The sequence below is a fragment of the Microtus pennsylvanicus genome, chromosome 12 (assembly GCF_037038515.1).
Source record: "Microtus pennsylvanicus isolate mMicPen1 chromosome 12, mMicPen1.hap1, whole genome shotgun sequence".
Taxonomy (NCBI): Eukaryota; Metazoa; Chordata; class Mammalia; order Rodentia; family Cricetidae; genus Microtus; species Microtus pennsylvanicus.
The window spans coordinates 66,537,664-66,563,842 of record NC_134590.1 but is presented as its reverse complement, the minus strand read 5'-3'; the positions used below and the strand labels follow the sequence as shown (position 1 = coordinate 66,563,842).

The following is a 26,179-nucleotide window of genomic DNA, read 5'->3' as shown; positions in this document are numbered from 1 at the left end:
TTCCCGCGGAGACCAGGAAAGTAGAAGAGACCGCTCGGAGCACGCTCGCCAAATTTATAGGCAGACATTAGCCCGAGGCGAACACGCCCCCTAAGGGGCGGGACTTATCCCTACATCTCCCCTTTTTTTCTAAATAAGACAGAACTAAACCAAATACAACTACATACAATAACAACAAATAATAAATATAACAAACAATATTGAGAACAAAAGCTTTGCTAAACATTCTATCTCAAGGAGCCTAAATAATGTAGAGAGTAACTACAATTATATAATCTTCAACTCCATCAAAGATCTCAGAAGGGAATAAATATTACTTAACAAACGAGATATATCCAAAATGTGCAACAATTGACAGAGACAACTGACTACCTGGGCAATCACCCAAAGTCTCGTTTGCAATGTTGAGTCAACCAATTTTGGCTAAGGCCTAACATAACTGACATACCATTATTAAAGGCAAGGAACTTTTCAAAACTATCTTACCCTGTCTTGGCAGGATATGACAGTCCTGTTTTGTCCATTGATGTACGTTCTGTATCTGTGTCAGTGGCTGAGGTATAGACATTTCTTTGCCCAAAGGCCAGTTCTGCCAAATAGAAAGGCTCCAGGTGGAGTGTCTTTGGTGCTCAACATTCTCTCGGGAATGGAGTGGTATTGCCAGGAGCAATTGTGTCTCACTATCACGAAACTCTGAGTTAGATTAAAGGCCATTTTCTACAGCTCTTTGAAGAGGTTGAAGATTATCTATCTATACTGAGTATAATCTCTCTATATCTAAAGAACCTGATTAGTCTGATTATAAATGACAAACTTAGATGACTATTTATCTATATAATTCTCAATATCTATCTAACTTAAAGACTAAGACAATAAACAACTGTGTAACAAATGAGGATAATGACCTCCAAATATAAACACTGTACAAATATACATTGCAATATGGTAAATATATATCAATGCACAAACATTATATAAGTATCTTAATCAGAGGTAGAAATGTACATTGCAATATGGTAAATGTATACACTATATATATCAATACAATATATGTCAATACATAAAAATGTTTTAAACAGACATAGAAACATGCATGCATACAATAGTCAATATAATTTAACTTTGTTTCAATATACAAGAATTGATACCAATATATTTGTCTAAAAGCAGTAACTCACAATTATAAATCTATTATCCCATCATTCCCTCTTTTTTTTTTTTTTTTCAAAATGATCCCTGAGCTTATAAAATTCCTCCCCCAACCTCCCAACCCCTAAATGATGTCCCTAAACCCAGGGGTAAACTTTACTGGGAGAGGGGACGTCGTCCTCTAGAATTACTTCCAGCTGTCATGGGGGCGACGTTCTTTCTGGGGGATCCTGTGAAAGTAAAATGATGGTTAAATTTCAAGATCAATGTCTTTTAAAATTGCAAATAGTCTCTGAGTATTTTGTGGAGGTCTGGCCAGAATGTTGTACAAGATGTGCACCATTTCAGCTAACCAAGTTGGGATCGTCTTGTGCAGCTGGTATCCAAAACAGGTCTTGTAGTAGCGCTATCAGTATCATGACGTCATCTCAACCAGGTAGAGTTGTTGTTGTGGGGCCCCATCTTCTTCCTGGAAACTTCAAATGTCACTTCGGGAAAAACTCATTGTTCATTGTGAAAAACTTAAACATTAATCATATAGACATATATATACATACATATATATATTCAATAAAAGGCATGATATATATATTCAATGAAAAGTATGATAGATATGAAGAAAAGCAAGGATGTTTTCTAAACTCATATTTCTTTCTGTCCCATATCATGGCTCTTGACATGAGACAGAAACTCCAGAAACTCTGGGTTTTTCTCTTACTAACAGGCTTGGAATTGGAGAGGGACTGAGCCAGAGTCCAACTTCAAAACCAGCTCTATATATTTATAAAGAAATGTTTAATAAGATATATAAATAAAAATTAATACTTACAAAATGTGTCCATCCATCAGTAATTAAATATTCAGGGTTCCTTAATTTCTTTGAAGATGAGTGTTTTCCTGTGGAGATAAGAAAAGAACCCCGCCTCCAAACCTATCTGTATTTCTTACCATCAGTATGTTCGCCATCCTTATGAAAGAATTGTTATTTATCTTTTCCAAGTGGCTTCTCTTCTTCAAACCGAACCTTTATTAATTTTGATGGTATCCACAATTTTTCCTCACCTGTGGAGATAAGAGCAAAACCCCTTCCCCAACGTAGCACATATCCTGGCTTCCATTGTGAGGTTAGCACATCCTTGAAATAAACTGGTTGATTTAGTTCAGTAGACTTTTCCATTATCCAATGTCTTTCTGCAGCCGTTGTTCCCTTCTCATTAGCGTTGAGAAAATTCAAGGTTAACAAAGCATTATGTAGCCTATTTCTGGGGGTGTTTTCCACCCCTTTCTGTTTGTTCAACATATCTTTTATAGTTCGATTTGATCTTTCTATGACTGCTTGACCTGTAGGATTGTATGGTATACCTGTAACATGCTTGATATTGTAATAATCAAAAAACCGTTTCATTTTCCTAGAAACATAAGCAGGACCATTGTCCGTTTTTATTTGTGTAGGTATACCCATGATAGCCATGACTTCTAATAAATGAGTGATTACTGAATCAGCTTTTTCTGAACTTAAAGCAGTTGCCCACTGAAAACCTGAATAAGTGTCAATGGTGTGATGAACATATTTTAATTTGCCAAATTCTGCAAAGTGGAACACATCCATCTGCCAGATTTCATTCCTTTGGGTGCCCTTTGGATTAGCCCCTGCAGGCAGTGGCGTTTGGTTATAGAAAGAGCAAGTAGGGCATTTCTTTACAATCTCCTTAGCTTGTTGCCATGTAATTGAAAACTCTTTCTTCAAACCTTTGCTATTAACATGATGTTTTTTATGAAATTCAGAGGCTTGTAGCACACTACCAATCAGTAATTGATCAATTTCTGCATTACCTTGTGCTAGAGGACCTGGCAGACCCGTATGGGATCGGATGTGTGTTATGTACATAGGGCAAAGCCTGTTCCTGATCAAATCTTGAACCTGGAGAAACAATGAGGTTAGTTCAGTATCATCAGGTATAAATTCAGCAGTTTCAATATGTAAAATAACTCTTTCTGCGTATTGTGAATCTGTAACTATATTAATAGGTTCTTTAAAATCCCTTAGCACCATAAGAATGGCATATAATTCTGCCTTCTGGACAGAATTATACGGACTTTGTTCCACCTTATCCAAGTCTTCTGATTTGTAACCTGCCTTCCCTGATTTATTGGCATCAGTATAGAATGTACGGGCTCCAGTTATTGGAGCATCACGGACGATTCGAGGAAGAATCCAAGAAGTTCTCTTTATGAAGTTAAGCCGCTTGCTTTTTGGATAGTTGTTATTAATGTCTCCCAAAAAATTAGCACAAGCTCTTTGCCATGGTTCATTATCTTCCCATAATTTCTTTAGTTCATCAGCAGTGAAGGGCACTATAATTTCTGCTGGGTCTATGCCTGCTAGTTGACGAAGTCTCAGCTTGCCTTTTATAATTAACTCAGAGACTTTTTCCACATAAGTTTTCAGTTTCTTACTTGGTTTATGTGGTAAAAAGATCCATTCCAAAATAATATCATCTCTCTGCATTAAAATTCCTGTAGGAGAAATTTTTGATGGTAGTATGACAAGAATACAATCGAGCTCTGGATTCACCCTGTCCACATGTGCCTGTTGTAATTTTTCCTCAATCATTGTCAGTTCCTTTTCTGCTTCAGCTGTTAATTCTCTGGGACTGTTTAAATCTTTATCACCATCCAAGGTTTTGTTCAAATGAATTATTAGATCAGGTGTTATTCCAATAGCTGGTCGTAGACTGGAAATGTCTCCTAACAGTCTTTGAAAGTCATTAAGAGTCCGTAGGCGATCTCTCCTAATTTGTGCTTTTTGTGTCTTAATTTTTTGCAAACCTATTTTATAACCTAAATAATTAACAGAATCTCCCTTCTGAATCTTTTCAGGAGCGATTTGCAATCCCCATTTAGGTAAAAGTATCTTTATTTCTTCAAACAGTCTGTTCAAGGTATCCATGTTTGAATCGGATAACAAGATGTCGTCCATGTAATGGTATACTATAGATTTGGGAAATTTCTTGCGTATTATTTGCAATGGTTGGTTCACAAAATATTGGCACAGGGAGGGGCTATTTAACATACCCTGGGGGAGAACGGTCCAGTGGTACCTCCTCGAAGGTTGAGAATTGTTATAAGTAGGCACTGTGAAGGCAAATTTTTCTCTATCTTCTTTTTGCAAAGGTATAGTGAAAAAACAATCCTTTAAATCAATAACTATGAGAGGCCATCCTTTTGGTAATAAAGAGGGCAAAGGAATTCCAGATTGCAGAGGGCCCATAGGTTGAATAACCTTGTTGATGGCCCTGAGATCTGTCACCATTCTCCATTTACCTGATTTTTTCTTAACCACAAATACAGGAGAATTCCAAGGGCTGGTAGATTCTTCTATATGTCCAGCATCTAATTGTTCTTGTACCAGCTGTTCTAAAGCCTGTAACTTTTCCTCAGCTAAAGGCCATTGCTTTGTCCATATTGGTTTCTCAGTCAACCATTTTAGAGGCAAGGCTGTTGGTATCTCTGAAGGGACATCAATTGCTTGTTCTTGTACAGCCCGAATGGCCGGTTTTCTCCATTTGTAATATCTTTTAATATTATTCTCAGAACTATAGGCTCTAGAAGTAGCAGGAATGTTAATTTCGGTATTCCATTGTTGTAATAGGTCACGACCCCATAAATTCATTGCGATATTGGCTACATATGGCTTTAATTTTCCTATTTGTCCCTCTGGCCCTATACATTCAACCCATCTCGTGCTCTGCCTTACTCGAGATAGGGTTCCAATTCCCAGGAGCTGAACATTTACATTCTGAAGAGGCCAATACGGATGCCAAGATTCTGGGGTAATGATACTTACATCAGCACCTGTGTCCAGCAGGCCAGTAATAAAAATGCCATTTACACACACTCTCAGTTTAGGTCTTTGATCATTTATAGAAGTTTGCCAAAACACACGTAACTTATCTTTCTGATCATTATTGCTCGTAACAGTAGGCATGGGGCTTCCTAATTGTCCTGATGAGGCACGTTCTCTGCAGAAACTGGATATGACTGAACCATGTTTGCCATGGGGGCCTGTGAGGCCCCCCCTCTCACGTTTCCCGACTGTATCAGGTTGCCTTGTCTATCTCTTGTAGACCTGCATTCATTCGTCCAATGTCTGCCTTTTCCACATCTTCTACATAAACCTGAAGGCTGAGTCCTCCTATTTCTGTTATTTCTAGAAGATGCATTATTATTATTATTGTTTCTGAAAGATGCATTATTATTATTATTATTTCTGAAAATCCGTTGTCTACAATTCCTTTTCATATGACCCATTTTGCCACAATTAAAACATTTGGTATTCTGGTGTCTCCTTTTACCATTGGAAATTGCTTCTTCTACCCATGCTTCAGTGCCATAATCAAATGTATCAACATTGAGTGTATGCAAGACCCATTCTTCCAAAGGCGCTGATCTGAGCTTTAAAGGCCCCAAAATCCTTTTGCATTCCACATTTGCATTTTCATAAGCCAAAGACTCAATCATTATACGTCTTGCTTCTGGGTCAGATATCCCTATTTGTACAGCCTTAGTTAATCTTTGTAAAAAGTCACTAAAGGGTTCTCTCTGACCCTGTTTAACTCTGACAAATGATTCTATTCTCTGTCCTGGGTCTTGTACCCTGTCCCAAGCCCTTAAGGCTGCTGTAGTACACATGGAGAGTGTGTTTTCATCCAAATTAGCTTGTTCCTGAGGGTCGGAAAAGAGCCCTTCACCTATAATTTTATCTAGGGAAATGTCAATTCCCTTTGCTTTTTCCTGCTGTTCTAAGAGTTTAGCCTCTTGCCTGAATAAGCATTGCCATTTCAATTGTGGTCCACTCTCAAGTACTGCAGAGCTCAGCTGGAGCCAGTCCAAGGGGGTTGCTTTGTTTGTCGTGGCCCAAGATCTTAGCATCTCTTTAACAAAAGAGGCTTGCATCCCAAAAGTCATGATAGCCTGTTTAATTTCCTTGAGGTCATTCATACGGACAGGCTCCCATGTATCCTCCTTGATGACCCTAGGGTTTCTGGAACCAACCACCTTCTCTGTTGTTATTACTGGAAAGGCAGGTAGAGCTGTCGGTAGAGCTTTGTGGAAATTGTCCCGGAGAGATTTACCCACAGATGTAGTTAAAATTTGCCCTTCTACCCTTTGCTCTTCTTCATCAGAATTTAGAAATTCCTCAATCTTTTCAATTCTATTCACTATTGCCTTCTGCAATGTCTGAATCTCCTGTCCAGAATTATGTTCCAAAGCCTTCATTGAGGATTCTAAAGTATGAAGTTTGTCCGTTAGAGATAACATCTTATCTTTGGACATAATTTTTATGGCATAAACTGTGCCTTCTTGTATTGACACTCTTTCCATCAATTTGTCATAAGCTTTAGACAAAATCCAATTGTCACATTCAGCAGTTTTGATTCTCTCAGTTAATGTTTCATTTCCTACAGAAAGGGACTGAATCTTATTGTCCAAATCAGCTGTTCCCTCTTCCATAGTAATGAATTTCTCCTTAATATCAGCCACTAATGTTTCAGTTCCTACAGAGAGGGACTGAACCTTACGATCCAGATCAGCTGTTCCCTCTTCCATAGTAATGAATTTCTCCTTAACATCAGCCTGGAGAGCCTCAAACTGATTCTTGAGAAAATTGTTATCAGCCTGGAGAACTTCAAACCGATTCTCGAGAAGATTGTTATCAGTCTGGAGAACTCCAAACTGATTCTTGAGAAGATTGTTATCAGTCTGGAGAACTTCAAACTGATTCTTGAGAAGATTGTTATCAGTCTGGAGAACTCCAAACTGATTCTTGAGAAGATTGTTATCAGTCTGGAGAACTTCAAACTGATTCTTGAGAAGATTGTTATCATTCTCAATTGTTTTTAAGCGTTCTATCTCTGCCTTAAGAATCCTGGATTCGTCTCGTAAAGACTTTATCATATTTCTATTATCAAACCATTTGGTGCCAATGAAAACTACGAATCCCAGAAGGATCCATAGAGGTGGCGTGACAGACACCTCTTGTAAAATCTCCCACATGGTACAATTAAAAAAACTGTTAAATTCTTGAACAGTAATGTGTTCAGACATTTTATTTATAAAAGAAAAAATCTTTTACCTGCAATATTCGGTTCCTGCCAGTTGTTGGTCTCTGTGTTTTTGGAGCCTGTCCTAGAACTAGCTCTTGTAGACCAGGCTGGCCTCGAACTCACAGAGATCCGCCTGTCTCTGCCTCCCAAGTGCTGGGATTAAAGGCGTGCACTACCACGGCCTGGCAGGCCTCAAACTCACAGAGATCCGTCTGCCTCTGCTTCCCAAGTGCTGGGATTAAAGGCGTGTGCTACCACTGCCTGGCAGGCCTCAAACTCACAGAGATCCGTCTGCCTCTGCTTCCCAAGTGCTGGGATTAAAGGCGTATGCTACCACTGCCTGGCCGGCCTCAAACTCACAGAGATCCGCCTGCCCTTGCCTCTCAAGTGCTGGTATCAAAAGCGTGCGCCACCACTGCCCTGCCAAGTCACTTTGTGTCAGACCAAATCTGCCGCTGTGGCAGCTTTTGTTGTAAAACCGCAGGTACTTAAACTTCCGCTAATTCAGGCAGTGGGGTTCCGCTGTAAAACTTAGCCAAGGCAGGCAGAATGGGCCTGTGTGGCCGAGTATGTCTCGGACTCGGCACTAGGGCCGGAGTCACGAACTGAAAAACAGCACCCAGGAGGGTGCTGTGTTAGCTAGCGGGCTACCCGCTTGAGTCGAGGGCAAAATAGCCCGACGTTGGACGCCAAAATGTAGCGGCGTAAACGAATGCAGACAGTTTGTAAAGATATATATAGTTTTAATGTAGAAATAGACTTACAGAACCACCGTTCCCGCGGAGACCAGGAAAGTAGAAGAGACCGCTCGGAGCACGCTCGCCAAATTTATAGGCAGACATTAGCCCGAGGCGAACACGCCCCCTAAGGGGCGGGACTTATCCCTACAAGGCTGTGTCACAGCTCACACGGGATCCTATAACTGCATGAAGGGTTGTGAGAGATTTGGCACAGTAAAGGTGTCCGAGTGTGCAGTGGCTATAACTAACCAGAATGAAACCTGTAATGGGTCTGGCAGCTCCTGCCTGTGTGGCACCATGTGGCTTCTCTGATGCCTACTTCTGAACACACCATGTACACTCAACTCTGCACATACATCATGACACAACTGATGCTGCCTGCGAACCTCCGCTGGAGATGACTGTGTTGTGAACTGCAGTGCTGTTACTGCTCAGCCTTCCCCGTGCTGCCACCTTCAGCAGAGCTCCTCATGTGTGGGGACCCCAGCCATAAAATTCTCCCATTGCTACTTCAGAGCTGTCATTTTGCTACTGTTATGAATTGCAGTGTTAATACCCGTGTTTTCCAGTGGTCTTAGGCAACTCCTGTGAAAGGGTAGTTGGCTCCCAAAGGGGTCACAACCCACAGGTTGAAAACCACTGTTAAGGAAACATAACAGTTTAATTATGGAAAATAAAATCTTTTAATACTTCCATACCATCATTCCTCTGCATTATCAAATTAATACACCTTTGAATTATGTTAGAAGTTTAGTTTAAATATTGCTGCTTGAGTTGCTGATGTTTCATTTTTAAAAGGAATCAAGTATGATGCTAGAGAGATAGCTCGGTCCATAAGTATTTGTCATGCAAACATGGAAACCTGAGTTTGATCTCCAGAACCCATGTAAAACAGCAAGTGTGGTAGCATGCATTTGTGATCACACATTAGAGAAGCAAATGCAGATCCCTGGTGCTCAATGGCCAGCCAGACTATCCTCATTGACAAGGCCTGCTTCAAGAAATGTCAAAGAGACTGCCTTCTGGCTTCCACATACAAACACACACACACATGAAGTTCAATGATTTTTCTTCTCCTTCCCCTTCTTTGAATGAATTTTGGTTTGAAATTATAGAATAGAATTTCCAGCAATTTTTTTTCTTTAAGGGGTTAGTTTTGTTTTTACAAAACAGGGTTTCTCTGTGTAACAATCATGGCTGTCCTGGAACTCGCTCTGTAGACCAGGCTGTCCTGGAACTCACAGAGATCCACCTGCCTCTGCCTCCTGAGTGCTGGGATTAAAGGTGTGCACCACCACCTGGCTCAGCAATTTTTTAAATAGCCCTCACCCCACTTTTTGCCATTTTGTATGATTATGTGGAGCAGTGTTCTCGGCATTGTTTATAAAACCAAAATGTAAACAATTATGAAAAACCGAAGATGCTCATGTCCTGCAGCATGAGGTATTCAGTCAAGATTTAATTATGGAAAAAATAGGTGAGTATATGCATTTCATTTATATACAAGTTTATTATGGTCTTTAATAGATAGTAAAAGTATATGTACACCAAAGAATAGTTTTAAAGTAAACTTTTAATAATTTACTACTAGCAAACCTTTGGCCTTTACCTATTTTACATGTGTGTAACTGTGATCCCAGCAGGTGTGTATGCAAGCATATGAAGCCAGAGGACAACCTCAGGTGTCATTCTCAGGGACAATCAAGTTTGTTTTTTTGAGACAGTGTCTCTCAGTGGCCTGCAACGTGATATATAATTAGGCTAAACTGGTCATCCAGGGAGGCTCAGGGATCCTGCCCCTACCTCCCCAGCCTTGGGTGGGCATGGATATTTTGTGTTCATTCTGGGGATCAAACTCAGGTCCTTGTAGTTAGAAGGCAAACACTTCACTGACTAAGTCACCTCCCTGGTTCCCTATTTTATGAGCCTTTATACCCTGGGTCATATCAAAGTTTTGTCACGAGGAGGAGGGGTGAGAGGGTTGTGAGAAGAGAAGTTTAAGAGGCTGTGGTCTAAGAAAGAGACAGAACTGGGGAGCGGTAACTCAGAGTGTCATAGAAGTAGGGCTTGGGGGTGGGACAAGGACATTACCTTAAACTACCCAGGTTCCTGTAGATTAGGGCGGCAGCAGAGGGCAGCCCGATTCCTAACAATCCCTTTAGAGTACATATCAGGGCCCCACTGCCACGTTGAGACACAAGCTGCCTGGATTTGCTCACCAAACTTTTGTGAATAAAGCTTATAAAATCCATGTGTATTTGTGTAACCTATAGCCTTGCATTTATGACCATGCGCCTTGGGCTGGATGTAGACTTATACATAATAACTTCCTTACTTGAGCGTAGTGGAATAAACGAGACAAAAATCAGAGTAAATGATCAAGATCATGACCAAGTAGTTCTTAGTAAGAATCACTAAGTGTGTGTTCAGGTCTCCATATGGAAGTCCTCTTTAGCAAGCTCAGCTTGAATCCTACGCCCCGGCTACAGCTGCTTGGTTCTGCGGTTGTTTAAGCCCTAAACCTCAGACATTCTCAGGCTTGGCCTCCACTAGAGATTGGAGTGCTCCTGTTTATACTTGCTACTGTAGAGATTTGATTTGTTTCTGAAAGAGTCATTTTAAAGTTTGTATGGGGAGCCACATTTGTTACATTTGAACCATGTGTGGTGCGAGGGAACTGGAGGGCAACTGCATGACTTAAGGGGAAGTGTGAGGATTGGAGTAACCGAGATACTTTCTGCAAATATAAAATAAACTGGTCAGGTGGTCTGGGAGGAAAGTTTCCTATGTGTATACATCACATACATGCATATGTTTTATATGCTCAAAAAGACTGATGTGCAGACATAACTCAATAAACTGGGCTGTGCTATTTGCAGTCTTAAAGGAAAATACTATCCCAGACTCACCAGTCTCCTGGGTTAGCGTTTTAGAATTGGATCTAGAAGAAACTGTAGGGTGTTTGGAAAGGGACTTCAACTAATAATCCTGAGTTAATGGCATGGATTGAAAACTAAGTTCCTAAGAAACCGATGTGCCACTGGCTCATTATGAATTAATTGCAAGGAACTTATTTGGTATGTCTCATATATTAATGATCTATTACTTTGGAACAGATTACTCCCAAGTTTAGTAGCTTATTGTGGCATATTGTCACACATTCTTTGAGTTAGAAATCTAGTCTGACTTAGTCTTGTGCATTGAAGTCTCTTACAAAGAAAGCTGCAGCCAAGCTGTTGCCAGGGCCGGAATGTCTCATTGGAAAGCAGGAAGGGGAAAGAGCCACTGTCCGGCTCACACGCTCTTAATACGATGCAGTTTTATGTGTGCTTGGCTGGAGCCCAGCCCACCCTCAGTGCTTTGCCATGGCCTTTGCCATGGCCTATTTGTATACTTGTAATCCTCAAAAACTTGATGCCTGCCAGGGCTACATATTGAGACCTTGTCTCAACAAAAGGCGTAAACTAGGGTAGCTTACACTTGGCATGAACTTTAGGGACAGGGATCTGCTTTAGGCAAGAGATACATTTTTATTTGGTGCACATGGAGGTTGGGAGAGACAGGGTCTCACTATGGCTGGAATTCATGATGTAGACCAGGGTGGCCTTGAACTCACAGAAATATACCTGCTTCTGCCTCCTGAGTGCTGGGAATAAAGTGCTAAAATTCCCTGAAGTAGTATAATTTTTTTTAAACAAAATTGCTCAGGCCCAAGCAGCTTCATAGATATAGTAGTCTGGGAGTCGAGTCAGTGTGCTGGTGTGTGCAGTGTGCAGTGTGGGCCCTCCCTGGCTTGTTGATGGCTGTGTTCTGATGAGTGCTCACATGACAGGGAAAGAATGGGCTCTTGTCTCCTCTTCTTGTCCCATTGTGGGAGCTCACTCTTCCTGACTTCATCTAATTACCTCCTGGAGGCCTCACTCCAAGTCCATTCACACTGTTTATTCAGACTTCAGCATACAAATTGGGGATAAAAGGAAAGAAACCAATCTTTTTCCCATATATCCAGGCTTTACTCTGACACCAGACGGGTGAGTTTTTCCCAGCAGCCAATCCTTCAGCTCTCTAGATACCAACAAGATGGTCCTGCCTCTGAACACCCAGAGTCAGTGCCGTGGGTTAAAGGCTTGGCACTGCGGGACCACACCCTGCTGCAGATGCCAGTCACAAATGTAGGTCTCTAGGCTTGTCTGCAAGGTAAAGGTTTCCAAGACTTCCTCCTCAGGTTTGGTAGTCTGCTGTAGTAGCTCTTAGAACTCAAGGAACACATTCTCTGGTGTGTCGGCAAGGATGTGACAGGTTGAAGATGTTGAAGATGTTTGTAGGGTTAAGGTCGAAAAGGTTTTGAGCCCCACAGTGTCTGTCCCTGTGGAGTGCGGTGTTTCTCAGCATGGATATGTTAATCACCCCAGAAGCTCCGTGGACTCCATCTCTAGTGGTTCTTACAGAGTCGTCCTCAGGTGGGCACATCCTTGACGCCATCTCTGCCCTTTTCTCTTCCCTGGAGGGCGGGGGAGGGGGACTGAGCATTCCAAGTTACTAATTGTGGCTTGGTCTTCCTGGTGTTCACCCCCGCCATGAGGCTAACCAGGAGCTCACCACGAGGTACCTCATTAGAAAGGAGTCACCCAGAGTCTTGAGGGTTAGAGAAGTGGCAGGAAGTGGGTAGAAACCAAGTGTATTTCTTATTACATCACAGTGGTGTACAAGTATTTAGTCCATAGAAGATCCCTGAGGCTATGTGAACGCCAGCTACCATGGTTGGTACCCGTATTTATGTTCCTCTTGCCTCACTAGGCCAAACAATCTAGCATGTGGCTGTAAAACACTAATATGCTCCCTGTGGTAGGCTGAATAATGACCCCCAAAGATAGATTTTATAATCCCAAGTCTATGAGAATGTGACCTTAAATGGCATTAGACTGCGCAAGTGTGGCTAAAGACTTGGGAAGGAGAGATTATCCTGGATTATCCGTGTGGGTCCAGTGCATTACAGGAAGCTATGAGTCAGAGCTCTGACGGGACGGTGGAAGCCAGGGAGGGAACTGGTAGCCTTGTAGCCATAGCTGAACAGGGTGGGCTGCTTCTTCGAATCCTTCAGATATGGCTCAGCTGTGCTGACACCCTCATCTTGGTCATTAAAACCTGCTTGGCTCTTCCAGCCCTCAGAAGATGAAAGGTAATGAATGCTGCGGGAGATGGCAGGTTTGTGGTCCTTTGTTCCTGCAGCAAAGGGAAGCTCGCTGTTCAGAAGACCTGGGGAAACCACTCACTGTTTCAAAGAACAAAGGTTTAAGTACAGTGTGAAGATAGGGGGTTCTGAGGGTTTGTTTTGAAACATTTTGTTTTGTTTTATTTTTTGTACAGATTAATAGGATTCATAAAGACATTGCAATGCAAATACTTTCATATACTTTACTCAAGCATATCATGTACTGTGGTCATTTTTATTCCTTATTATGCTCTCCTTTCTCTTCTGTGTCTACCTCCTTTTAGTCTGCTCTCCCCGCAGAGTCCCCCTTCTACATCATTCATATGTATACAAAAGGCTGTGGAGATTGCCTAGTCATAGAACCTGAGTTTGATCTCCCAGAGTTCAAGTTTAAAAAAAAAGCCAGGCACTGGGGCTGGAGAGATGGCAGTTAGGATTCCTGCTCTTGCAGATTTGACTCCCAGCACCCGTATCTGGTTCACAATCACCTGTAACTTCCATTCTAACCCCCGCCCCCCATGACTTCTGCAGGTGTATGTGGTGCACATAAACTCACACATACACTTAAAAATAAAAGTAAATATCTTTCAGAAAGCTATGCATAGCAGCCTGTGTATATTTCTCCTAGTGCTGCAAGGCCACAGGTGGACCCCTGGCGCTCACCGGCCAGCCAGCCTAGCCCGCGTGGTGAGTTCCAGACTGGTGAGAGGCACCCGAAGAACAGCACCGAGATGTCCTCTGGCCTAAACACACCACACGCTATCTTTTTGTTTATTATTATTGGTTCTTAAGAATTTTGTGCGTTTTTAAGGCATATTTACCCCTTACCCAACTCCTCCCATATCCACTCCCTTTCCTCCCCACCCAATTTTGTGTTCTCTTTGTTTTTCTTCCCATCAAATCCAATTTATACTGCCCATATATATATTCATGGATATGTGGTCTTTTCCACTGGAGTGTGTTCAAACTACCAGGGGCAACACTGTTAAAGAAAACTGACCGTCCTTCCCCCAGCAGCTGTCACTTGCCATTGACTGCTCAGCTAGGAGTGGGACCTCCTGCTGCCTCCCCTCTCCGTGGTGGGGTGTGGTCCTGGCTTGACCAATGACTGCTCAGCTAGGAGTGGGACCTCCTGCTGCCTCCTCTCTCCATGGTGGGGTGTGGTCCTGGCTTGAGTTTGCTCGGGGCTTATGCATACTGTCACAGCCAGTGTGAGTTCATATGTGCAGCTGAATAATTTTGTTTGCTTATTTTTTTGAGTGGGGGTTTCTCTATGTAGCCCTGGCTATCCTAGAACTCACTATGTAGACCGGGATGGCCTTGAATTCACAGAGATCCATCTGCCTCTGCCTTCTGAATGCTGGAATTAAAGGTGTGTACCACCATGCCCAGCTATAATTTTTTTCTAAAACACCATTGTCTGTGTGTCACATTTTTTTAATTCATTCATTTGTTGATGGACATCTAGGTTGATTCCACAATAAACATGGATATACATCTCTCTGTACTACGCTAACTTAGGGTCCTTTGGGGAGTTTGGGGTTGTTTGGTTGTGTCTCTGTGTGTGCCTGCATGTATGTATGTGACAGAAGAGGGTGTCTGGATCTCCTGGAACTGGAGTTACAGATTGCTTTGAACCGCCATTTTGGATGCTGGGAATCCAACCTAGGTCCTCTGGGTGAGGAGCCAGTGCTCTTAACCTTGGAACCACCTCTTTAGCCCCTTTGGTTTTTTGCCTGTTTACTTTTGAAACAAAGTCTAAATGTATTGTGTAGCCCAGATTGCCCTCAAACGCCCGTGCTTACCACCTGTGCTCCTCCAGTAACCTTGGAACAGTTTAGATCTGATTGCTTCACTGTTCTTTTGCTGGGGAGGGAGCCGGAGGAGGAGGCACATGCCACAGCACACATGTGAAAGCCAAAAAACAACTTTTGGGAGTTGTTTCTCTCTGCCATGTGGATTCCAGAAATCAAACTGAGGTCATCAAGAAAGTGCCTTTACCCATGAGACATCTTGCCAGACCACTTCTCTGTTTTGTTTTGTTTTGTTTTTACAGAGTCTAGGTCTTTTACTACTTTTGTACATTAAGCCGTGAATTCATAGGGACAGGAGCCCAGGCTCCTTCCCCTTAGTTCCCCCAAAGCGTGCTCCTCTGGGTGGAGCAGGCTGATACTTCAATTGAGCACAGATGCCCTTCTTCAGGCTTCCTTTTTTCTTGTTTTCCTTCTCCAGTTTCAGGAACCTAGCTCAGGTCTTGGTTCTTAACATGTCCAATGTGCACACTACTTCTCTTGGCAAGAACCTTGGCCCTCACCTGCTTGTCTACAGTGAAGCCCATGGCCTGCTGAGTGATGCAGACACTGCCAGTTTTGCCATAGAAACACATATGGTCATTCTTTTTTGAACACTATCCACTCATCTACAATATCACCCTTCTTGTAGATTTGCGTGTATGTGACCAAAGGAATACCTCCATGTTTCCTACAAAGCCCAGAGAACATACAGCAGGCTCCTTCTATGTCTGTCATTTTGATGAATTACTGGGAGATGGCTGCCATGAGCCAAAAGCAAAACCACCCTCTCTATCTTAAGAGATCCTCCCTAGTTCTCCTCAGTACCAAATTCTGCCAACATTGGCAAAGTAAAATAAACGTCTTCAGGTTGCTAAATGGGGACCTCATGCCACACTCAGATGGGTGGCATTTGGCAGAGAACAGCACCAGAGGGTCCGTTTTAGAGCTTGTTGACTTTTGCCTGTGTTGTCCCTCAGGGCTGTAAACACTGGGACAGCACACCTGGCACCCCCAGCATTTCCCTCTTAGCCTTATCCAGCCAGATGTTGTGAAATTCTTTTGTTTTGTTTGTCTCCAGTGCCTGGAAACCTTGGCTGCTACAAGGATCATGGAAACCCACCTCCTCTCACTGGCACCAGTAAAACGTCCAACAAGCTCACCATACAGACCTGCATCAGCTTTTGTCGGAGTCAGAGGTTCAAGGTACCAGCTCTGCCGTGCATAACTACAGAAAAGATAAAGATATTACAACAGCCCACCTGTCAGTCACATGGGAAGAGTGAGCTCAGGAGTCAGGAGCACAAGGCAGCACTCAGTTTAAAGATGGGGAGTGGGTAGTAGCCCCTGTTTGGCCTCTGACTGAGTTCTGATCTGTTATGAGCAGGGTTGTTAATGACTCCACAGAGAATCAAGTCAAGGCAATGGGTCCCTTCTTTGTCAAATTGCCGGTCTACCTCCTCTCCAGATGTACTCTTTTCTTCATCTTCCTTGTCTGTAAATTTATTTCCTAATCACTAAAGTTCAAGTACTATTGTTTTTCTGTTAAATTAGGCAGAGAAAGATCCTTCCCTCTCTTCTTTCCCTCTTTCTTTAACCAGTGTAGTCTAAAAGCCATTAATTAATTAAACCCTGCCTGGGTTTTAAACTTATGTGGCAGATGACTAAGCAAGACAGTTGAACCATGACTGTATGGTAGGTTGCTGTGCAGAACTTGAGCATAGGAATGTATCAAGCTAGTGCATTCCAACTACTGGAGAAGGCTGTATAAATGGGAAGCTGGGGAAAACGGAAATGAAGCCAGAGGTAGTGTTCCCTCTGGGATTGGAGAATATAAGTTCATGGTAGACAGTGATGTAAGTGTACAATGACTGTGTACACACACACTTCATTAGATAATTATGTAAGTGTGCAATGACTGTGTATGCACACACACACTTCATTAGATAATGATATAAGTGTGCAATGACTGTGTATGCACACACACACTTCATTAGATAATGATATAAGTGTGCAATGACTGTGTATGCACACACACTTACACTTCATTAGATAATGATATAAGTGTGCAATGACTGTGTATGCACACACTTTATCAACGAGGAGCACAGCAAGCACTCGGCTCTCCACCAGAAAGCAGCTCTATGGGGAAATTGCCCGTGTTGTGCTGGTTCTGAGAAAACACCTCGTGTAGAACAGAAACATTAATGCAGGTTTACCAAAAGGACAAAGATACCTTGATGGGGTCCCACGACCTAAACCCAAACCTTAAACATGCTTTAAGCTTCAGATGATGGTATTAATACATGCATCTTATTGACTCAAAAGAGAGCACACCTCTCCACATGAGAGATATACAAATGCAAACTAGTAAGTATAGAAGAAATGATGTAATTATTGCCATATTACAGTCATCATAGTAATGACTGATAGGAAGTGACCATCAACGTCTGCTCACCTGATGCTCTTCTGCAGTATATTTCAGTAATCTTCTTGTTCAAAAAAAAAAGAATAGAAAAGAATATTAGCAGTTTACACGAGCATAGAAACCTGAGAATAAGTCAGGCCAGAGTGTCGCCTAGTTTACACGAGCATAGAAACCTGAGAATAAGTCAGGCCAGAGTGTCGCCTAGTTGCAGGGCACTTGCTGGCGTGTGTAAAGCCCTGGGTCCCGTCAACACTGGGAGCAAAAATAAGGCGAGGTTAATAAATGAGATTTAAGAACTCATTCAGAAGCTATCTAAGACTGTAGAAAACTACAGGATGATATAGACTTTCCCGTTTACAGCTGAGACAACTCGAATATTATTAAAGTGGAAATTGCTCCCAGGTTACTCTATAAATTAAACGGAATCCAATTAAAAAAAATAGAGCTTTAATAAAACGGCAAGCTACTCTGGAGACAACATTCAGTAGTAAAGCTTGTCCAGGACAAGCAAGGCCAAGGCAGGGTTAATGCCTCAAAAATGCAAAACAAAAATGGCCGACCCTGACATGCAAAGAGTGTTTAAGATCATGAGAGCGGTTTTGGTTAAGGGCAGTTTTATGAGATTTGGTCACCTGAACTGTAGATTTCCATAAAGTCACCAAGAGCCATCATGAGCCAGTCAGAAACTGACCACAGACAAATCCCACCACCAGCTGTTATTTTTTGTTTGGGTTAATAAAGTTTTATTGAACAGAGCCATGCCTGTTCATTTCATTTATACAAATTGTCTCTAGCTGTTTTCATTGTGTGGCCATGAAGCCTGTAGAGAAAGAGACTGTGTTGCCCACAGAAGAAGGAATATTTACTTCTGGCCTTTATAGAAACGCTTTTCTGAAATCTGCTGCAGATCAACGTAACCATCTAGAAGCAGGCCTACACAGATACAAACAATTGATTTTTATGAACGTCTCAAGGCAGTTCAACAGTGAAGGATTGTCATCAAGTACTTCTGAAGAAACACTGTAGCTCTTTGTGAAGAAAAGGAAACCTTTAGTTTTGCATCATAGCTTAGACAAAGATTGACTTTAAACTGCGGAAAAAAGTTACTGTGAGAAGGCCATGAAAACAGTGCACACAGTAGACTTCACAGTTCAAAGTGAGCCTATAAGTCGATGTCAATTGATTGTCAGCAAAATTGCCAAGATCATTAGGTCAGGAAAGAATAGTCTTCAACAAATGGTACTGAAGCAGTGGGGTAGTCCCACGCAAAATAGTGTTGGACTGTGTGTGCTTGCTCCCCAGCGCTGTGACAGACTTAGGGAGGAAGGTCTGTTCAGCTGCGCCTGGAGGCGGCATTGGAACGTGGGGCAGCTGTTACAACACAGCAGTCAGGAAGCAGAGGGTGAGGTGCTGGTGCTCAGTTCACTTTCTCCTTCTGCTAAAATTGGGGCCTCAGCCCAAGGGAGGCTGCTCCCTACAGGCAGGGTCGAGCTTGATCTAAAACGTGTAAAAAATAAAGCTCACAATAGTAAAATGCCAGGCAACATGGTTTTAGAATAGGCAAAAGCTGACACACCAGTGGCAAATGAACAAATAAACTCATATACATCATTAGTCATTAAACTACAACAAATTAAAGTCACCATGAGACAGACAGTCCCCAGAGTGGCTGAAGTCAAGTATACTTACAGTAGCAGGTGCTGACAAGGGTCCAGAGCAGTGAGAGCTCACACACAGCATTGTAATGTAGCTTGGCTCAGGTGTCCTGGGAAAGGTTGGTAGTTTCTTTAAAAAAGTTAAACCCAATAATTCACCCCTAATTGTTACCCAGGACAAGAATCTGTACACAGATGCTCACAGAAGTCTATTCATCATAGTGAAACCTGGAACTGGGTGACTGAGTGGTGCCGTTTCCACATGTTACAGAACTGGGTAGGGTGAACTATAGGAGTGAACTGGTAAAGACTCCAATGTAATGAGCTTCACAGGAATGCTGAGCTGGGTTGTTGTTGTTGTTTAGGCTATTTTATGTTCTCAGAATGACAAAATGAAACTAGCAGAAAAACTTGGATAATAGGGGGCTGGCGAGATGGCTCAGTGGTTAAGAGCATTGCCTGCTCTTCCGAAGGTCCTGAGTTCAATTCCCGGCAACCACATGGTGGCTCACAACCATCTGTAATGGAGTCTGGTGCCCTCTTCTGGCCTGCAGGCATACACACAGACAAAATATTGTATACATAATAAATAAATAAATATTAAAAAAAAAACTTGGTTAATAGTTGCAGGGTCTATGGGAAGATCTATAAAGCAAGACCAAAAGGCTCCCAGTGTGGCAGAGCTTGTTCCATATTGGAGGATTGGCTCCTGCAGGACTATGTGCTCAATTAGTGTATTAATATTAAAAAGAAAATTAAAATGTAAATGAGGCTTAAATGAGTTTTAGGGGCCTGAGAAATAACTTAGCGGTTACGAGTACATACTGCTGCTCTTGCAGAGAACTGGAGTTTGGTACCCGATCTGTTCAACACCTCACAGTCATCTCTAACTCAAGCATTGGGAGATCTGACACCATCTCCTGGCCTCTGTGGGCACCTGCACTTGTGTATATAGAAACACACAGACACACCATACACAGATAGACAGATGGATGGACACACAGACTCACACACACATAAAAAAAATAAATCTTAAGGACTGGAAAGATAACTAAAGCTCCAAAGGACCTGAGTTTAATTCCCAGCAGCTACACTGCAGTTCAGAACTATCTGTAACTCCAGTCTCAGGAATCTAGTGTCCTCTCTCTGGCCTCTCCAGGCACTGCACACAGGCAGTGCACAGACAGACATACAGGGAAAACACCCATACATATAAAAGTAAAGGTTAATTTTTTTTGTTTCTGTTTTTTGTGTTTTTGGTTTTTCGAGACAGGGTTTCCCTGTGTAATAGCCCTGGCTGTCCTGGAACTCACTTTGTAGACCAGGCTGGCCTTGAACTCACAGATATCTGCCTGTCTCTGCCTCCTGAGTGCTAGGATTAAACGTGTGCACCACCACCGTCCAGCTGAAAGATTAAAACATTTTTTAATAAAATCTTGGCACATAGTAAACAGTCAGTAAAATGTTTAGCTGTTTCATGAGTATTTCACGTTTAAGGAATGTTGTCCTCCTTAAAGATTTAGTTCCATGCAGTGGGAATGAGAACATTAGAAAGGAATCCTCACAGACAGCGAACACAGTGGTGTGGAGCTTAGAATAGGCAGTGAAACTAAGGAGAGGTCACGGGAAAGGGTGGACTAGGAAACTGAGGCTGATTGCTCACTACCACCCTGTAACATTCCCAACAGCGAGTGATAACATTTACCCCAGACCCCCCATGTTCATCGCATCTCATAGTGCAAAAGACATTTGGTCCAGCTTAGAAGTCCTCACAGTCTTTTTCTCATGTGGCAGTTTGCTGGGATGGAGTCGGGCTACGCATGCTTCTGCGGGAACAATCCTGACTACTGGAAGCACGGGGAGGCAGCCAGCACTGAGTGCAATAGTGTCTGCTTTGGGGACCACACGCAGCCCTGTGGTGGAGACGGCAGGATTACCCTCTTTGACAGTGAGTATGGTGCCAAAGGCATGACCGGGGCAGCAAGCCTGCCCACTACCTTTCCATTATTTATTCATTCCCCATCAGTACTCACGAAACACCTGTCATGTGATGCCAACCATTACCCTGCTCTTGGGACTGACGCACAGAAAGGCTGACTGTGACCTCCTCTAGAAAGACAACAATGTCCGGCTGTAGTTGTGACTAGTGCTCTAAGGAGCTTGGCTATTTGCAAGTGTTTTTGCTGGTCATAGACCACCATGGCCATCAGAGTAACGATTCTTGGGGACAAGTTCAGCATGACTCAGTAGCTAATGTTGGTTCAAACTTCATCTGACCCCAAGTAGTTTATTTTAGGCATATTTAAGCTGCACAATTCAGTGAAAAATTTCCTGGTGATAATTCACTCAGTCCCATATACACAGTAAAGCTTAAGATGTGACTATATTGAAACTCTTTTTAAATACATGTGACATCTTCCATAAAGATCGGTTCTATAGATTGATAAGCTCATGATAAAGGTTTGGGGGAGGTCACCAAGCTATGAACTGCATTCCCTCCTAGCCTTCTGGTTAGTCATCCCTCCCTTTGAGTGTGCTTATCATTCCTGATTCCCCTGGTGCTAATCTGTGCGTGCAGAGCCTCTGTGCTCCCCACAGGCCATCTTGGGGCTACTTTGACAAGCAGAAAGACGAGGCTCTCAGGTTAGCCCATAGACTGCATTCCTGCGTTTTCATGGAGCACCTGCTCTCGCGTGCTCTTGTAAAAACATCCCCTCTGTGTTTGTAAGCACTGGGGCTTTGGGCCTCACCAGTGTGTATCTGAGAAGATAACTTTGCAAATACTTCAAGTCATTTTTCCAGCCCTGTCCGTGTGTTTGCCTGAGCCTCCACTTCTCTGTCCCACCTCATTTGTGAGGCACCAGCAAGAGGCAAAGCTGTGCCAAGTGAAGGGTGGATCCTGAGCCTTGGCCCTTCCAGCACTGTCCTCTTATCCCTGTCCTAATCCACACACACACTTGGTGAGACCTCATGAGAGCTAGGCACCCGATGTTAACAGTCTAGAGACCCTTCCAGCACTGTCCTCTTATCCCTGTCCTAATCCACACACACTCAGTGAGACCTCATGAGAGCTAGGCACCCGATGTTAACAGTCTAGAGACCCTTCCAGTACTGTCCTCTTATCCCTGTCCTAATCCACACACACTAGTGAGACCTCATGAGAGCTAGGCACCCAATGTTAACACTCTAGAAAGAAAAGGCACAGAAGAGAGACTGACTGAGGATTCTTCAGTCCATCTGCAGGTCTTTGATGGCCTAGGGACCAGGCATGCACTTGTGACATCTCGACTAGGCAGAGAGTTCCACTTGGAACAAAACCTTCACGAGACTTGTTTCCTAGAGCTGCTACAATGAAGATCACAAATTGTGGGGCTTAAGTCAATAGAACTCACTCTCTCTCAAAGATAGAAGCCCCCAGTCAAGATGTCAGCAGGCCATGCTCTCTCCCAAGGCTCCAGAAACTGTGACTGACACACAGAAGCAACTATGGCAGGAAAGGATTTCTTCTGGCCCGTGGCTTCAGCGTTAACAGCAGGAGGAGTGATGGAGTGGCTTTGGTGCGTGGAGGAAACAGTTCATTCCATAACTTCCCAACCAGAGGAATAAGCAAAGACATTTCAGACTCAAGTGGGAACAGTCACCTCAGAATCCGCAAGTTCATAGCCATCTTAGTACAAAATGCACTCAGTCCAACTTAGAAGTCTTCACAGTCTCTGTTTGAAACCGAGACTTTATTATTTCTTTATTTTGCTTATGGGTGCTTCTGCTGTATGTTTGTCTGTGCACCACATGCATGCCTGATGTCCTCAGAGGCCAGATAGTCATGAGAAGCCATATAGGTGCTAGAAATTAAATTCAAGTCCACTAGAAGAACAGCCAGTGCTCTTAACCACTGAGCCATCTCTCTAGCCCCCAACTGTAAGTCTTAACAACCTCAACTCTGTTCAAATGTCTAAAGTCTCTTCCAAAACATAGGCAAACTTTGAACCCTGATCCTTATGACACCAAAAGGAGTCACACATTCCCAATATACTGTGGCAGGAGTCAGCATCCTCATTTCCAAACAGCAGGAGCAGGGAAGCAGTAAGAGTGGACCACAGAAGGTTCAAAGCCAGGCATATTAAATGCTAGTGCTCCGTTTCTGCCGTCCGGATATGTGTCATGGCGTTGACTCCAACAGGCTTGGGTACCCTGCCCACATGGCCCTGCCACACGAAACACACGTACATTCTTTCTTTGCTTTTCTCAGCAGGCGTTCTGTGCTCCTGGCATGTCCCAAGGTCCCTAGTGACATTTATGCTTTACTCTCATAGCTTCCTGCATAATCTGTCAGGGACTTTCTTCAGTCTCCTGTGCAGGGCTGGGGCAATGGCTCAGCTGGGCATGATGACACCTGCTTGTCATTACAGCACTAGGAGACAGAGGTAGGTCAGTCCTGGGACTCAGTGGCTAGCCAGCCTAGCCTACTTGGCAAGCTCCTGTCTCAAGAAACAGGGAGAAAGCTTCTGAAGAACATCTGAGGTGTCAGTGAAACCAGCATGACTCTGTAGGTCTTGCCTTTGGCATGCCGGTGAAACCAGTACCATGTTACAGTGTAAGCTCTGCCGACAGCCTGTGATGTGCCCAGGCCTGCTTGGGCTGTGGCTGCAGCTACCAAGTGCTGGGCACATAAGCTCGGAAACCACTTCTCCAGCAGCCCTTGGCTGCCCCTCTCCTGTAAAACCTCCTAGATATACCCAGAGCCTTCGGTGGGTGACAGTTTGCCACTCCCTGAAATGCCATCAGAGAACTTTGTTGTCTCAGTCCAAAGTGGCATTCCTGTCTTTGACAACTGTGGCCTCTTTTTCTAATTTGCTTTGTCTATGACTTTAAACATACTCATTTCTGACCAAACTGTTTAATTCTCATTTTTGCTCCGTGTCTTTTTCTCCGAAGTCTCAAGATAAACCTAGCTAACAGACACCCATAATAACCATATTACAAGCAGAATGCTGTACTATCTTCAATTTTTTTCTGCTGAGTTATTTTCCATTACTTTTTAATTTAACCTCACTTAAATTTTCAGGATACAGCAGGACATAGACAAAATCTATGCAAGAATGCACGGGACAGGCCACAGTTCTGCTCACGAGAGCCCTTGTTGTGACCCGAAGCCTCGCAGGCCTCACACTCACTTCTGTTGATATTCTGGCTCCTGAGTTCACGGAAATCTCTTAAGTAGATGGACACCACTCTGAGACTCCTCCAGCTTGCTTCTCCACCCTCTGCCCTCCTCCTGTGAACTGGTTCCCAGACAGTCACCAACGTTCCTAGTACCAGTTTCTTGTTAGTTACTTCTGCGTCATATTAACCAAATATCTGACAGGAGCAGCTTCCAGGAGGAAGTGTTTAGTCTAGCTCATGGTTTCAGGGGGCTCTGTATGTCATGGCAAGGAAGGATGTCAGAACAATTAAGTTCATGGTGGCCAGACCATGAGGCAGAGACCATTCATATGGTGATAGACCAGGGATCATAGAAGGAACCAGAGCCAGGTATTGGTGTACTATATAACCTTCAGCTGCTCACCCCTTCCCAGATAGCACTACCAGCTAGGGCCGGAAAATCAAATCATGAGCCTGTAGGGGACATTGCAGATTCCGACCATCACCAACTTCTCTGGCGTCCATTGGCTTACAGCTGCTCACCCGCTCCTCTGTTTCCCCAGACATTGCCATCTTCCCACTTTGTGTATTTGTTCTTGTGGGTCTCATGAAGGCTGTGGCCACGGCACATAAAACCCTCTCTAACCATTTTGACATCATCTTAACGTGATTAATGTATAAAGACCCTAGTAGTAGGAACTGAATCCATCCTTTGAGGGGACACAGTTCATCGTATAGTGTAACTGTCCAGCCCAGCCCAGTTATAGCAGATCTTGCAGATTCTAACTTGGACATTGTACAGTGTTTACCTCAAAGCTTGCCTCAGCTATATATAGGAGTTTATTTCAAAAAACAAAAACAAAACAACAAAAAAAACCCAAACAAACAAAACAACAAAAAAACCCAAACAAACAAAACAAAGAAACCCCCCAAGTAAAGTGAGTTACCTCAGTTAGTAAGCACCAGAGCCAAGGTAAGCCCAAGTTTGCCAGCTTTAATTCTTTTTAGCAGCTAGGATTCCTTTTATTAACAATAACAAAATAAGTAGATCATACTATAACTGATCCAGTTTTGTGCTTTAAAGTCTGTGGTCAGTGATGCCCAATGTCCCTGATGATTTTCTTTCTTAGTCCACGGAAGCTTGTTGGGGTCCGAAGCCCCAATATAAAAACTACTTTTCCCTAACTGGACTGATACGGAGGTGCGGGAAATAATGAGACACAGTTCCACACAGCAATATCGGAAGGGCATCTCGGGCTTCATTCATTCCTGAAGATCTACCCGCGTTTATTCTTCAAACCTTTTATTCCCCCCAGGTAAATCAAGGTAGAAACTCATTAATATTCTCTTTCTGGGGGACCCAGGAGTACCTGCAACTTAGTCAGCACCTGGAATCCACACCTCTGTCCAGGCGATCTACATAATAACAAAGAGAAGGAGCAGTCAGTCCTGAGTCTTGTTAAGTGACTACAGGTGTCTGGCAGGATAGCAGCTGCCCTTGGATCTAAGCACGGCCAGAGAACCTGGCGCAAATATCTCGTATGAAATATGTGTTTTCTATGTGCGCTCACACAGAACAGGTTGCTTTGTTAGCACTGCCAACCCCCTCTGCAGACGTTAGATGCTCTGATCTTTTGTTTCTTCTCTGTTTCATTTTGGGTAATATGTTTTACTGATGTGTCTTTATTAACTCTCCTCAGTTGGGCTTTGTGTATAGGTAAATCCAAGGAATACTTCACCACCGATGCTGTTTAATTTCTTTTCTAGCATTTACATTTGACTCTGGGTTTTTTGTTTGGTTTTTGTTGTTTTTTGTGGGGTTTTGGTTTTGTTGTTGTTGTTGTTATTTTGGTTTAGTTTTGTGGTTTTTCAAGATAGGGCTTTTCTATGTAGCCTTAGCTGTCCTTGGCTGCCCTGGAATTCACTCTGTAGACCAAACTGACCTCAAACTCACAG

The 26,179-nt window shown here is 43.1% G+C and overlaps 1 protein-coding gene across 3 annotated transcripts in view; it reads left to right on the top strand.

The window, feature by feature from the left end:
* The window catches only part of LOC142833096 (kremen protein 1), a 247,605-nt gene that overhangs the window by 207,691 nt on the left and 13,735 nt on the right, over window positions 1–26,179 (top strand). For all 3 annotated transcript variants that reach the window (XM_075944245.1, XM_075944244.1, XM_075944247.1), the window contains 2 exons: window positions 16,080–16,204; window positions 20,876–21,029. In XM_075944245.1, coding sequence (XP_075800360.1) covers window positions 16,080–16,204; window positions 20,876–21,029 — 279 coding nt within the window. The remainder of the gene's footprint in view (window positions 1–16,079; window positions 16,205–20,875; window positions 21,030–26,179) is intronic.